This window comes from Papio anubis, chromosome 10, assembly GCF_008728515.1.
Source record: "Papio anubis isolate 15944 chromosome 10, Panubis1.0, whole genome shotgun sequence".
Lineage (NCBI taxonomy): Eukaryota > Metazoa > Chordata > Mammalia > Primates > Cercopithecidae > Papio > Papio anubis.
Window position 1 is genome coordinate 113,917,514 of NC_044985.1, and position 14,801 is coordinate 113,932,314.

The 14,801-nt window shown below is 44.3% G+C and overlaps 1 protein-coding gene across 1 annotated transcript; it reads left to right on the forward strand.

Annotated features, from left to right (window-relative positions):
• Positions 1–7,804: 7,804 nt before the first annotated feature.
• On the forward strand, positions 7,805–10,959 carry LOC101018508 (olfactory receptor 11H7-like). The gene has a single exon (XM_021924074.2). It carries the CDS (start codon positions 9,554–9,556, stop codon positions 10,466–10,468), a length of 915 nt encoding a protein of 304 aa, XP_021779766.1. The 5' UTR covers positions 7,805–9,553; the 3' UTR covers positions 10,469–10,959.
• The last annotated feature ends 3,842 nt before the right edge of the window (positions 10,960–14,801 follow it).

Consider the following 14,801-nt stretch of genomic DNA (forward strand, 5'->3'; position numbering starts at 1 on the left):
ACTCCATGACATCAGAGACTTGGTGTGCGTCGGTCAACCCCAGTACTTAAATTCACGCTGGGGACACATAGGTAGTTGGAATTCACCACTTGATTGAATAAATGTTCATCTGTTGAGCTTGCTACTTTTGTTCCTTGGTTAGTTCTGTGCCTGCAGAGAACTTCATCCGAGTAGAACTGACTGACTTTTACTTTAGCCAGTATATTATGATTTCTTATAAGTTCATTGTTTAAATTTATATTAGAATTCATGAAATATGTTGTTACATATGACACCATTATAGTTCATATTGAACAATCTTTTTCTGAAATCTTGGAATGACCCCTCTGCCTTATTTCTCTTATGTCTGCCTCTCTCTCTCTCTATATATATATGTATATATATACACACACACTTTATATATATATATACTTTATATATATATACATACTATATATATACTTTATATTTTAGGAGACAATTTAGTCTATATATAGAGAGAATATATCTATATATACAGTTTATATGTAGTAAATGTTTGAGCATATATATTATATATAATAGCATATGTATACTATATATAGTAAATGCTTGATCACATATATTATAGGTATATATAAAGGATAGTAAAATATGTCATTAAATTGTATCCTCTTTGTTCATATGGGTGTCATTATTACTGTAATAAGTTAGAATCACACATACTCATCATTATCAAAATTGTAAAATGAGAAGAGCTTCTCCGCCATTATTAGAAGCTACTTCTTTCCAATACTCCTCTCTTGAATATTTATTTATATTCAAGGTTTGGGAATTTGTTTCACCCTGCCCTGTCCACGAGTGGTGTTCAGTAAAGATGCATGTGCATATTGTTTTTGAAAATATGTTTTTAAACATGAAGTACTTTAGAAAAGGACGATGTTCTATTAAAGCAAGGTAGTGAGTCTCTAGATTAACGAATCTTATGAGCACTTAAAGAATGTCTGTAGACCAAACTTTTGGTCAGAAAAAAAATGGGAAACAAAGCTGGAGAATTTGCTTTATATGAAAAGAGGCAGGTTAAGACTATAAAAGCCAACTGCCTGGGAAAAGACTCATTAGAAAAACATGCCATTCTCTGTCTTCAGAAGTCACAGGATATGCCGAAAGAGGCTTTGTGATTTCACCCAGTTCTCCGTGTCACACCTCTGAAGTGTCTCCAGAGGATTAACAATCACAGTGAATATTTAGTAAATGCTTGATCTTAATGTTGAGTTCCTGGTGCTCAGTAAACACTGGTTCCCTCCCTTCCTTCCTGCTGCTTTGAGGAGGAGAACCCCAGAGCCTCATGGACTGAAGTGATTTTTAAAATACCAAATAAGTAAGTCTACAATTAGATCAGAGGAAAAGACGAGTTTGAAGAGAAGGGAGCATGTTTACTGTGGGCGAGGAGGAGGTCTGATCATTAGGGTAGATTGTAACAGCCATTTTGGAATGGCCTTTGGCCAGCAGCTGCTGAGCATTTGAACTCATTTCTGCAGTTCTTTCTCAGCTGTGTTCTTCCCATCAGTGGTGAGTCAGATTCTGGCCCCGACCTTAGCGGCAGACACTGGCCAACTGACCGTAAGCACCGCCCCTGCCCCAAAGGCCCTCCTCCCTCTCAGAGATCAGAGCTCTTTCCTCCTTCAGAAATTCCACATGTAGGGCTGGGGGAGTCTAGCTGGACCCGTGGGAAGCCATTCTCAGCCTCCTGGCAATATGATAGTAACTGGTAGATGCTTTTCCCTATATTAGTGTGCTCAGGCTACCATAACAAAATACAACAGATTGGATGGGCTAAACAACGGAAGTTTGTTTTCTTACAGTTCTAGAGGCCAGAAGTCCAAGATCAAGGCTCTGGCAGGGTTGGTTTCCCCTGAGGCTCCTCTTCTTGGCTTGCAGACGGCTGTTCCCTTGCTCCCTCTCTGCGTGGTGTTCTCTCTCAGTGCGTGCATTCCTGGTGTATTTCTCTGTCCTCATATCCTCTTGTTCTTCTTGTACAGACACAAGGACACCAGTCACATTGGATTAGGGCCACCCTAATAGCCTCATTTCATCTTAAAGGCCCTATCTCTAAATACAGTCACGTTCTGAGGTACTAGAGGTTAGGACTTCCACATACGAATTTTGGGAGACATAATTTAGTCTATAACAACCACTTAGTTGCTCAGTCTTTCTTCTGTGTTTAAAGGCTGCAATTCACATACACCAATTTGACACTTGGAAAAAAGCTCAACAAACAACAATAGCAAAAGCAATGGTCTCAGAAATCAGAAAAACTGGGTTTGAGGTCAGGCTTCGCCATTAACCAATATCTCCCTTCACCTCTGTGTTCCTGGTCACCTCCTCTCATGAAGCAGGGATGAGACCACCACTCATTTTTCCAGCCTCTGCAGCCTGTTGGGAGGACCGAGTGAGAAGATATGTGGGGAACCCTTCACGGCTGTTCAGTGTTGACCATTACTTATGTGGGGGCTCCTGGTCCAGTGGCTTAGAGAGTGGGCTCTGGAGTTGAACTGCCTGATCCAAATTCCAGAGTCACTGTCATGAGCTGGTTAACCTTGGCTAGGTGATTTCCTTCCTTGGTCCCTCAGTTTTCTTTTGTGAAAAATGGGAATGATAGCTGATATGGTTTGGCTGTGTCCCCACCCAAATCTTACCTTGAATTGTAATCATCTCCATCTGTCAAGGGTGGCCAGGTGTAGACAATTGAATCATGGGGGTGGCTCCCCCGTACTGTTCTCGTGGTGGTGAATAAGTCTCATGAGATCTGATGGTTTTATAATTGGGATTTCCCTGGCACAAGCTATCTTGCCCGCCACTATGTAAGACATGCCTTTCTCCTCCTTTGCCTTCTGCCGTGATTGTGAGGCCTCCCCAGCCATGTTGAACTGTGAGTCTGTTAAATCTCTTTTTCTTTATACATTACTCAGTCTTGCGTATACCTTTATTAGCAATGTGAGAACTGACTAATACAGTAGTGCTGACTTTATAGACTTGTTGTGCAGATTCAAGAAGTCAGCACTCACTAAAGCCTGGTGCCCCAGGGCCTGTGATGAGGCCAAGTGTATTAGTCCATTTTCATACTGCTGATCAAGACATACCTGAGACTGGGAAGAAAAAGAGGTTAAACATGGCTCGAGAGGCCTCACGATCATGGCAGAAGGCAAAAAGGAGCAAGTCACGTCTTACATGGATGGCAGCAGGCAGACAGCTTGTGCAGAGAAACTCCCATTTTTAAAGCCATCAGATATCATGAGGCTCATTCACTACCACGAGAATAGTGCAGGAAAAACCCACCTCCCATAATTCAGTCACCTCCCACCGGGTTCCTCCCATGACATGTGGGAGTTGTGGTAGTTACAATTCAAGATGAGATTTGTGTGGGGACACAGTCAAACTATATCATTCTGCCCCCTGACCCCTGCTAAATCTCACGCCCTCACATTTCAAAACCAATTATGCTTTTCCAACAGTCCCCAAATTCCTAATTCATTTCAGCGTTAACTCAAAAGTCCACAGTCCAACATCTTATCTGAGACAAGGCAAGTCTCTTCTGCTTATGAGCCTGTAAAATCAAAAGGAAGTTACTTACTTCCTAGATACAATGGAGGTACAGCATTGGGTAAATACAGCTGTTTCAAATGGAAGAAATTGGCCAAAACAAAGGGGCTACAATCCCTATTCAAGTCCAAAATCCAGCAAGACAATTAAAGCTCCAAAATGATCTCCTTTGACTCCATGTCTCACATCTGGGTCACACTGATGCAAGAGGTGGGTTTCCATGGTCTTGGGCAGCTCCGCCCCTGTGGCTCTGCAGGGTACATCCTCTCTCCTGGATGCTTTCACAGGCTAGTGTTATCTGCCGCTTTTCCAGGCACACGATGCAAGCTATTGGTGGATCTACCAATCTGTGATCTGGAGGACGGTGGCCCTCTTCTCACAGCTCCATTAGGCAGTGCCCCAGCAGGGCTCCCCCACCTATATTTCCCTTTTGCACTGCCCTAGCAGAGGTTCTCCATGACACTAAGGTAGCAATTGCCCTCCATGGAAGGAAGCTGTCTCACTCTGCCCAAACTCCCTGACATGTCTCTGCTGCTGACCTGGAGGGGCATAGGACAGAGAGGAAGTCTCTTTCAGAGACGTCATGACAGTGGCTCTAGAATTTGGACTAGACAGTTCAGCTCCAGAGCCCACTCTCTGAGGCACCGGGCCAGGAGTCCCCACATAAGTGATGGTCAACATCCAGTGGCTATGAAGGGCTCCGCACACAGATTCATCAGCCTCCTGGAGAAATGACTCAAGGTGCATGTCCTGTTGCAGAGCCACCAGAGCTATCTTTTCATACTGATGCAGAAATAAAGACCAACCAAATGAGAACAAGCAAAGGCTATATATTCAGAGCTTGCATTTTGGCAGAGACTTAAAGGCAGGCAGAATAAAGAAGCTTCATAGTGGAAAAAAGGGAAGGCTTCAGGTGTGCCTTGATTGGAAGCTGTTAATGTGGGGAAGCTGTGGGCAGTTAAGTAGAAACAGGACATCCTATATGATTGGCTAGGGGAGCATAATTAGCTTTCTCTGGAGGGTCCTAAGTTGGAAGTTTGGATTTAGGAAAGCTGTCAGTTATTAATCAAGTCCTGGCCCTTGGGGGTGGATTACTACAGGGGCTCTTACTTGCTTCCTGGATTGTCACTGGAGATAGTAGTCTGACTCCTACGAGTCTGACTTACATCAGGCTGGCTTCCTAGGTGGTTACTGGAGATAAGGGTTGGTTTCCTGGGCTGGGTGCTGCAGGTTGTGAGTCAAAGTTCTATGTGGTCTGGTCATATGTGTTTGTATATTCAGACTCTTGGAGGGTGGCATGTTGCCCACAGGGCTCTTACGAGGAGATCTCGCAGGCCTCATTGTTCTTGTGTAAATCTGGGCCAGTCCTTAACACACATCTGCTTCCAACGGGACTTTTGCAGAGAATGGCAGTGGCTGCGTCTTATTTTGTCAGGGCACTTGTGGATATCACGTAAGTTTTTGCTGAAGTGTCTTGGCTCCAGGGTCTTATTTCAAAGCTGAAACCAAAGTAACATTTTGGGCCAGAAGGAAGCAGGTGTTTCCCATTTTAGAATTTCAGAAGAAGGAGGCTCCAAGAATGTGGCTAAGTGGAGTAAACATGTATAGATGGGAGCTAATTATATAAGTTTGGTTGCCACAAGCGCTTAATCTATGCAAATATGCTTCTGAGAAGAAATGTTCATTTGGAGACTGGGAGAGTCTTTCTGCATGTATGATACTGAATAAATTACTAATCTTCCTGAGGTCTTATGCATAAATTAAAGGCAATAAAACCTGGCCTCAATGGTTTTGCAGATAACCAACCCTCCTGGAGATACCACGTGTACAAAAAGTATTCTGAGCCACTTTCTACGGTAGTATGGTCTGCACTGTGCAAATTTCTCCTTTGCTGGGCTGCCTTCTCTGCAGCCAGAGCTCATATCAAATGCCACTATGCACAGGTGGGCATCTCATGCTGGCTCTTAATCCGTGGCATGTGCTGCTCCTAGTTTTAATTGTTCAAGTCTCTTTACTGCCTACAACATGGATTGTAACCCTTGGAATAGTGTCAAGGTCCTCCAGATCTGGTCCTGGCCTTAGTCTGTCCCTAGCGCTCTAAACAAGTCCTTACTGTCACAAAACCCAGATATGTACTCATTGTCCCCTGAACATACCAAGTATGGTTTCAATTTGGCTCTCATGGTTTACCTTTGCCTGGAATCTGCACGGCTCCTTTCCTCTCCCCAACTCACCACTGACCCTGCTTTGCTCTGGGTTTTATCCACAAAAGGCCTGATTCAAGCCTCACCTCCTCCAGGATGTCTTCTCTGACTGTATCAGACCACGGTGATCTGATTCCTTTTATTTCTGAACAACTCTCCCATGGCACACCTGGCTTTCTTATTCTTTTGGTAAGTGGGTAAAACTATACATGATGTTTTGGTTATCTAACTATATCATATTCTGCATCTTCCACTGGACAATAAGCTTCTGTATGTCAGCAACTTTTTTTTTTTTTCAGACAGGGTCTCACTGTGTTGCCCAGACTGGGGTGCAGTGGCGCAATCATGGCTCACTGCAGCCTCAACTTCCCTAGGCTCAGGTGATCCTCCTGCCTCAGCCTTCTCAGTAGCTGGGCCTACAGGTGTGCACCACTATAGCTGGCGAATTTTTCTATTTTTTGTAGAGACAGGGTTTTGCAATGTTTCTCAGGCTGGTCTCAAACTCCTGGGCTCAAAAGATCTGCCTGCTTTGGCCTCCCAAAGTGCTGGGATTACAGGTGTAAGCCTCTGCACCTGGGCTCAGTGACTGTTTTACTGCCTTATAACCTCACTGCTTAGGATTATGCATTGTATGTTTCAGTGCTCAATAAAGGTTGGTGGAGTACAGTGATGAAACAATGTGTCATGTTGATTAATGTGTTAAGCATATTAGAAAACTACAGGAACTAGTCCCTGCTGGTCCCAACAATGAATAGTTCCCTGAAACCATTTTAGATCCAGAGGGAGGGGGTTTGGGGGGCTTAGCTTTTATTATAGTTGCATCTGCAGTAATTCAAGGGGAAAAAAGAAAAACTTTAAAAATTTTATCGTAACAAACACATTGTAGCCACTGCATGCCCTATGGAGGGTTTCAGGTCTTGGAACACAGCTAGGCAAAGCCCAACCCATGGCCCTCAGAGGGTTCTGACAAATGGAATGGAGCAGGTGTGGGGAGCAGGTGGCGAGCCCCCATGCAGGTGCAGGGAGTCTTTTTGAGCAGAAATGAAAAATCCAGCAGGGATGCGTCAGAAGACGACTAGGATTCTGGGCAGAATGGGGGTGAGGAGCAAGACCAAATAATGGCGACTGTCACCCATCAGCTGGGCCAACACTGGCAACAGTGAGCCCAGGATTGTGTGTTGTTAAGAGGCGCAAGCAGACAGGGAGACTGGCACTATTGTGGACTCTGCCGGCAGCCACCTCCCTGTGTCTGGAGGTTGGAGGCTGGGCTTCAGGTCTGGGGAGGGGACATTGCAGGACAAGGCAGGCTCTTTCCTAGAGAGCCAGATCAGCAAGAAAAGGCTCAGGCATGGAGAAATATCATGCGGGTGTTTTGAGGTTGGGGCAGGGGTGATCTTGTTCTCAGGGATAAAGTAAAAGCGCAGATGCTCTGGACCCAAGTTCAGAGTTGGCTTTGAGGATGTGAGTGAGGATGACTGTAGAAATAGAAAGGACGTGGAGCCCGGTGATGCTGCACAGCTCCAGGGACCACAGAAGCAAAGCAACTTCAATCTCCAAAGTCACAGTCCTTGTTAGCAGCAGATCTAGGCTTCGAGCTGCAGTCATGTGATCCTTCTAGTCCGGGGGCAGAGCATTTGTTGTAACTTACCAGGGTTTTCATACAGTCTTCATTAGGGCGCTATTTCTCTGGTGGTGCCAAGACAGTTTCAGGGTGTGCTCTGAGAGTGAGCGATTAAGGAAAAAGGATTTAATGAGATCAGATATGCATTTTCCTGCTCAATATTGAGAGGCTTTTGTGTTAGATCTTGATCAAAAAGTCTGACCTTGAAAGACATCTGCAGTTCAAAGATGATGACTTTGACAATGACAATGACCATTACGATTTCAGTTCCTCTCTGAAGAGCTGGAGAGAAGAGAAAATAAATGCCTGGAGTTCAAAAATAAGACAAAGGCACCAAAAATCCATCAAAAAAAGAAAGTTCTCCTCAAAAAGGGAATAATACAATACCCGGGGGGGGGGGGGGGGAATTATGCCTTCAGTGAGGGATTTCATGAAGAGTTATGACATTTCAGATTCTCGGGAAGTTAAAATAGTTGTATCTCCATTGTGATATGCCCTTTAGAAAATCAATATAATTTATTGTGCCTCTTCAGGGCCCACTTTTTATACTTTGAAGTCTACAGAACAGAGTGAAGGAATAGAAACCTATTTAAGATAGCTCAAATAATAGAAGGGTGTATTATATTTTCAGAATCCAAGGACAGAAATTGCAGGGCATCTCAGTGGAACTGGAAATTCAGGAGCAAAGGCTGTTTTGTCTTCTTGCAAGGACCTTTGTGGACACCCAGGGGCCTTATAGTCTCACTTCTCTCTGCTTCTCTCCTACCTCCCTCTGTCTCTTTCTTCTGCTTACAACATGACTGGCAGGCTAATTACATGGCATTAGTCTGACTACATTCTTTGTGTACCTTGAGTTGGGTTTTTGAGAGACATACTCTGACTCAGTGCAGTCTAGTGAATGACTTGCTGTGAGTCAGATGCCAATCAATTTTGCTGGGGGAGAAGGTGATGCTGTAGTTAAGGAGGAAGGAGCAAGGCAGCAAAGGCTTACAGGGTACATCCCTTTGGATGGGGTATAGGTGGGGAAGGGGAGGCAACAGTCAGTATCTGCATTATAGACTATCATGGCAACAACAATGATGCTATAATTTGGGTGTTCCCCCAGGCCGCCTGCCACACAGTGGCATTGCTGTGCACACTTGAGAAGACTTTATGAAGTTACCACACACAGCTTATCATTTTGGTGGTCCTGTTCCCTCAGCAACCCCGAGATCCCAGTATCTTCCTAGATATGCAGTCTTCTAGCTTCTTGAGCACAAAAATGATATTCCTGCAAATGGAGTCCAGTCACCTGGTCAAATGACACTGGCCAAGGGAGAACTCAGAGAACGCATTTATTTGGCCTTGCATTTGACATTAGCTTCTTTGCAGTGGCTAAGGGTATAGGCGCTGGAGCTGTACCACCAAATCCAAATCCTGGCCCCACTATGCAATAACCATATGGCCTTGAGCAAGTGATTTAGCCTCTCTAAGTCTTCATTTCTCCACTTGTGAAAAGCGCATAATAAAACCACTCGGTGAGAAATAAAACACCCAGGTATGGTGAGAAATATGCTCTGAAAACAGTTTTTGATTCCTAGAAAGTACTCAGTAAATGTCCCTCATGATTACTATCATTATTGCAAATCTCTCTTTCACGTCCTATGGACCTAAACGAATTGAAAGCTCTAAGTCAATGACTTCCCCACATTCCTCACAGCTCTTGACCTAACTCCCTCCCTAGACCTTTGCACGTACTTAATATTAACAAGGGCTTGGTGACTAATCCGTTGGTTTGATAATGTTGTGCTTCGTGCTTGGAATTGAAAAGGCTCTCACGATCAAAGATAGAAAAGGATGATAAGAGTAAAACCTTGACCTGAATTTGAGCAATTTGCTGAGTACAAAGAGTATATCTTTCAAACCTTTGTGTGTGTGTGTGGATAATTTGTGTATATGTCCCTCCCCTGAAATATTAATATAGAGGACACCCAGGATGTTTCTCCCGTTTCTTTGATCCCTATCAATACTATCAAAAATTGTCATCTTCTATACTCAAGAATGTTCAATCTGTTCCTTGAGACTGAACACAAGACCAGAGAGCTGGAAAACCCCACAAGAAGCTTTAACACAGATTCACTCTTTCTTGGTCTTTTCTCCTCCAGGAGCCAAGCTGTTCCCAAAGATCATGAACCTGTCTTCTGAGCACTGCAACATATCAGATTGGCTGAGGCTAGAAGCAACAGTGAAGGCCTCTGTCTATGTGGTCACCTTCTCCTTTGCCACAGTCATCACTGTCATCATTATGGCAATAGTGTCACAGAATTTAAAGCTGCGGGGAGAGGCCCGATACATCCTCCTTTGCCAGCATCTGCTGTGCATCTCTTCCTACTGTGGCCTGGGGATCATTTTCCAAGGAATGCGGGCACTCCTGGCCAACAGCCCCCTGCTGATATGCTGGGTGGTGTTTGGAGTCAAGCTGAGCGTTGGAGATGGGATTCTCTTCACGCTGGCCTTGATGGCTCTCAACACTTACGTGGTGATTTGCTGGCCACTGAGATATCTGTCCTTTGTAGATTCAGTTAAGTACAGGATTCTGGCTGGGACTTGGATGACCATTATACTCAAGAATGTTTGCTTGTTCGTCATAGAGGGCACTAAACCCACTGTGGTTGCAGTTTTAAAATCGGAACCCCTTTGCCCTGTGATCTTGAACGGCACTCCTGCCAGGGCCACTGGCATGGTTTTTATTTTCCTTCTTTTGTCTGTCATTCTTATAAGCTACTCTCTGATATACCACAAAGGGAAACGGGCTGGCCATTTTAATAGGTCAAATATCAAAGCAAGGAAAACAGTCCTTATTCATTTAGTGCAGATAAGCTTACATATCATACCACCCCTGATATTCATAGGTTTGGGGAAGGTGTGTGGGGTATTTTTCTTTGCTTTGAATCTGGTGGTTTTTGGCATTTTTGCATTTGCCCAGTGTTTTAACCCTCTGATCTATGGGCTCTGGAATAAAGAGCTGCAAAGTAGATTACACCACTGGATGTGTTTTCAGTTATGGTGTGGTCACACTGCGAACAGCACAGGGCCAGTTTAGAAAACAACTCAGCCATTTGAATCAATAACATTAGTCCGAATGGTTTCATCAGCTAAGGCTGAGGTCCTGTCTTTCACTCAACCTAAAATTGGTGCCTTCATTTGATTTTGAAAGCAATATGAGTAAGTCAAAGTTATTTGTTTGGCTTACAAACTTGACTACTGTGTACACTGAATTGGCCTCAGTGAAATCCTTTTAATGTCTTTAACTTTAAACCCAGGCCAGTGTTTTCAGTAGTGTGCTCTACTGTGTTTGAGCAGTTAGGCAGATCTTGGGGATATACTTGTTTTTAGAAACTGAGAAATAGTCCATGGTTAATGCGAAGGGAAGAAGTTTGGCTGTTCCCATTATGCTAATTAAGGGTAGATTCAGCTGCAGATAATAAAAATACAGCAGCAAAATAACAGTGGCTTCAAAAAGTTAGAGATAGGTTTTTTTTTTTTTTTTTCCTTTTTCTTTAAGACAGGGTCTGGCTCTGTCACCTAGACCTGAGTGCAGTAGTACAATCACAGCTTACTGCAGCCTCGACCTCCTGACCTCAAGTGATCCTCCAGACTCAGCCCCTCAAGTAGCTGGGCTTACAGGCACATGCCACCACACCTGGTTAATTAAAACTAAATTTATTTTTTTGTAGGGACAAGGTCTCACTGTGTTGCCCAGGTTGGCCTCAAACCCTTGGGCTAAAGTGATCTTCTCACCTCAGACTCCTAAAATGTTGGGATTACAGGTGCGAGTCACAGTGCCCAGCCATTTTTTTTTTCTTATGTGAAACAAACCTGGAGGTACATAATCCAGGCCTATGTGGCAGCTCTGCAGTCAACAAGCTCATTCTCTTCTGTTGTGCCATGATTACTATGCCACCTCATGACTCAAGATGGCTGTTAGTGTGCCTATCATCACATCCACACTCCAATCAACAGAAAGCAGGAAGGAGGAAAGAAGGGTCTGCACCTTTCTTCTGTAGACAATTCCTAGAAGTTACACAAAATACTTACTTTTTCTTATATCAAACTGGTCAACATTTAGTCACATAGGTATGCCTAGTGATATGGTTTGGCTCTGTGTCCCCACCCAAATCTCATGTTGAATCGTAATTCCCAATGTTTGGGGAGGGACTTGGTGGGAGGTGATTGGATCATGGGGGTGGATTTCTGCCTCGCTGTTTTTGTGACAGTGAGTGACTTCTCATGAGATCTGGTTGTTTGAAGGTGTATGGCTCTTCCCCCTTCACACTTTCTCTCTCCTGCCACCGTGTAAAGAAGGTTCTTGCTTCCCCTATGATTGTAAGTTTCCTGAGGCTTCCTCAGCCATGCTGAATTGTGAGTCAATTAAACCTCTTTCCTTTACAGATTGCCCAGTCTCAGGCCGTTCTTTACAGCAGTGTGAGAATGGACTACTACAGAAAATTGGTGCCAAGAAAGTAGGGCATTGCTATAAAGATACTGGAAAATGTGGAAGCAACTTTAGAATTGGGTAACAGGCAGAGATTGGAACAGTTTGGAGGGCTCAGAAGACAGGAAGATGAGGGAAAGTTTGGAACTTCCTAGAGACTTGTTGAATGGTTGTGACCCAAATGCTGATCGTGATATTGACAGTGAAGTCCAGGCTGAGTAGTCTCAGATGGAGATGAAGAACCCCCAGTAGGGAACTGGAGTAAAGGTCATTCTTGCTGTGCTTTAGCAAAGAGACTCGTAGCATTGTGCCCTTGCTCTAAGGATCTGTGGAACTTTTAACTTGAGAGAGATGATTTAGGGCATCTGGCGGAAGACATCTCTAAGCAGCCAAGTGTTCAAGATGTGACTTGGTTATTTCTAAAAGTGTACCCTCGTATGTGAAGAAAGACATGGTCTGAAATTGGAACTAATATTTAAAAGGGAAGCAGAGCACAAAAGTTAGGAAAATTTGCAGCCCGACCATGTGGTAGAAAAAAACCCTCTTTTTCTGTGGAGCAATTCAAGGCTGCAGAAATTTGCATAAGTAAAGAAGAGCCAAATATTAATAACCAAGACAATGGGAAAAACGCCTCTAGGACATTTCTGAGACCTTTGTGGCAGTCCCTCCCATTGCAGCTCTGGAGGCCTACGAGGGAAAAATGGTTTTGTGGGCCAGGCTCAGGGCAATGCTGCTCTGTGGAGCCTCGGGACATGATGCCCTGTATCCCAGCTGCTTCAGCTCCAGCCATGGCTAAAGGGGGCCAAAGTACAGCTTGGGCCATGTCTTCGGAGGGTGCAATCCCCAGGTCTTGGTGGCTTCCACGTGGTGTTGGGCCTGCAGGTGTGCCAAAGTCAAGAGGTGAGGTTTGGGAACCTCCACCTAGATTTCAGATGATGTATGGAAATTCCTGAATGTCCAGACTTATGTCTGCTGCAGGGGCAAAGCTCTCACAGAGAACCTCTACTAGGGCAGTGCAGAGGGGAAATGTGTGGTTGGAACCCCCACACAGAGTCCCCACTGGGGCACTGCCTAGTGGAGCTGTGAAAAGAGGGCCACCATCCTTCAGACCTCAGAATGGTAGACCCACCTACAGTTTTGCACTGTGCACCTGGAAAAGCCACAGACACTCAATGCCAGCCTATGAAAACAGCTGAGGGGGCTGTGCCCTGCAGAGCCACAGGGCTAGAACTTCCTAAGACCTTGGGAGCCCACCCCTTGCATCATTGTGGCCTGGATTGTGAGATATTAAGTTAAAGGAGATTATTTTGGAACTTTAAGATTTAATGACTGCCCTGCTGGGTTTTGGACTTGCATGGGACCTGTAGCCCCTTTGTTTTGGCCAATTTCTCCCTTTTGGAATAGAAGCATTTACCCAATGCTTGTACCCCCATTGTATCTTGGAAGTAACTAACTTGTTTTTTATTTTACAGGCTCATAGGTGGAAGGGGCTTGCCTTGTCTCAGATGAAACCTTGGACTTGACTTTGAGTTAATGCTGGAATGAGTTAAGACTTTGTAGTACTATTAGGAAGGCATGATGGTGTTTTGAAATGTGAGGAGGACATGAGATTTGAGAGGAGCCAGGGGTAGAATGATATGGTTTGGCTCTATGTCCTCACCCAATCTCATATATTGCATTGCAGTCCCCACTGTTGGGGGAAGAACCTAGTGGGAGGTGATTGGATCATTGAAGGCAGATTTCCTCCTTGCTGTTCTCATGATAGTGAGTGGATTCTCATGAGATCTAGTTGTTTCAAGGTGTGTGGCACTTCCCCCTTTGCTTTCTCTGTCTTCTGCCAGCATGTGAAGAAGGTGCTCGCTTCCCCTTCGTCCTTCCACCATGAGTGTAAGTTTCCTGAGGCTTCCCAGCCATGCTTCCTGTACAGCCTGGGGAACTGGGAGCCAATTAAACCTGTTTTCTTCATAAATTACTCAGTCTCAGGTAGTTCTTTATAGCAGTGTGAGAACAGACAATACATCTAGCTTACAGGGAGAACAGAAATAAATTTTAGCTGGTTAGCTGTGTCCTCAGCCAAAAATTGGGATTCTTAATACTAAGGAAGGAAGAATGGATATCAGGAGACAAAATTGTTTCAAGGATCAGTTTGCTTTCAACCAAGTAAAGTATAAAGAAAGACAGTGCATGGGTTATGATCACCACAAACATATACTCTGCTTTTCAACATGACATACAAATACAGAATTAACTGTTCAGGATGCCAGAGAACTTTAGTTGTGTTATATTCACAGTTTTCAAAGAGAATGGTATCAACGAGAACACTGACCTGGTTTAAACATGGAAATCAACTAATAACTTTAAGCAAGTTTGAGGCAGCAGCATGAAATATATTCTTTCACAGAAGTAGATGTGTGGCATTTCTTTAGAGAAAACATCCATTTCTGGATCAGTCAGGATTCAGTTCTAGAAATAAGAATCATCACCCTAGGTATTTTAAGCAGAAACGACCTAATACAGGAATCAGATGCTAACAAAGTCCCTGGAAGGCTGAAGGACTGAAATTGGGACCCCACTCCCCATGCCTGATTGATGTCAAGAGCAAACCACTGCAGCCAGCATGACCTGGAGGTTAAGCAGCTGCCGCCACCACAGCTCCTGCTGCCCCTGGACACTCGTGCCTTTGTGACTCTGCTTGCCAGAAGAAATAGTTAGAGGGAGACGGCCTCCACCCCCTTCCATCTTCCAAATCTTAACATCATTGCTTCTAACTGGCAGAACCTAAGTGGCATCCAGAACTCTAAAAGTAAAGAAGTCTGGGAAATGTAGTTCTGAGTTTCATAGATTTGGCAGTGCTGGAAGTTACAACAAAAGGAGGGTAAAATGAAGATTGAATGAGCCAATCCATAGGATCTGCCATCACTGCATTTAATTTTACCTACAG

What these genes read in the sequence shown, in the direction of transcription:
- LOC101018508 (XM_021924074.2), top strand. Translation starts at nt 9,554, where the DNA reads ATGAACCTGTCTTCTGAGCACTGCAACATATCAGATTGGCTGAGGCTA.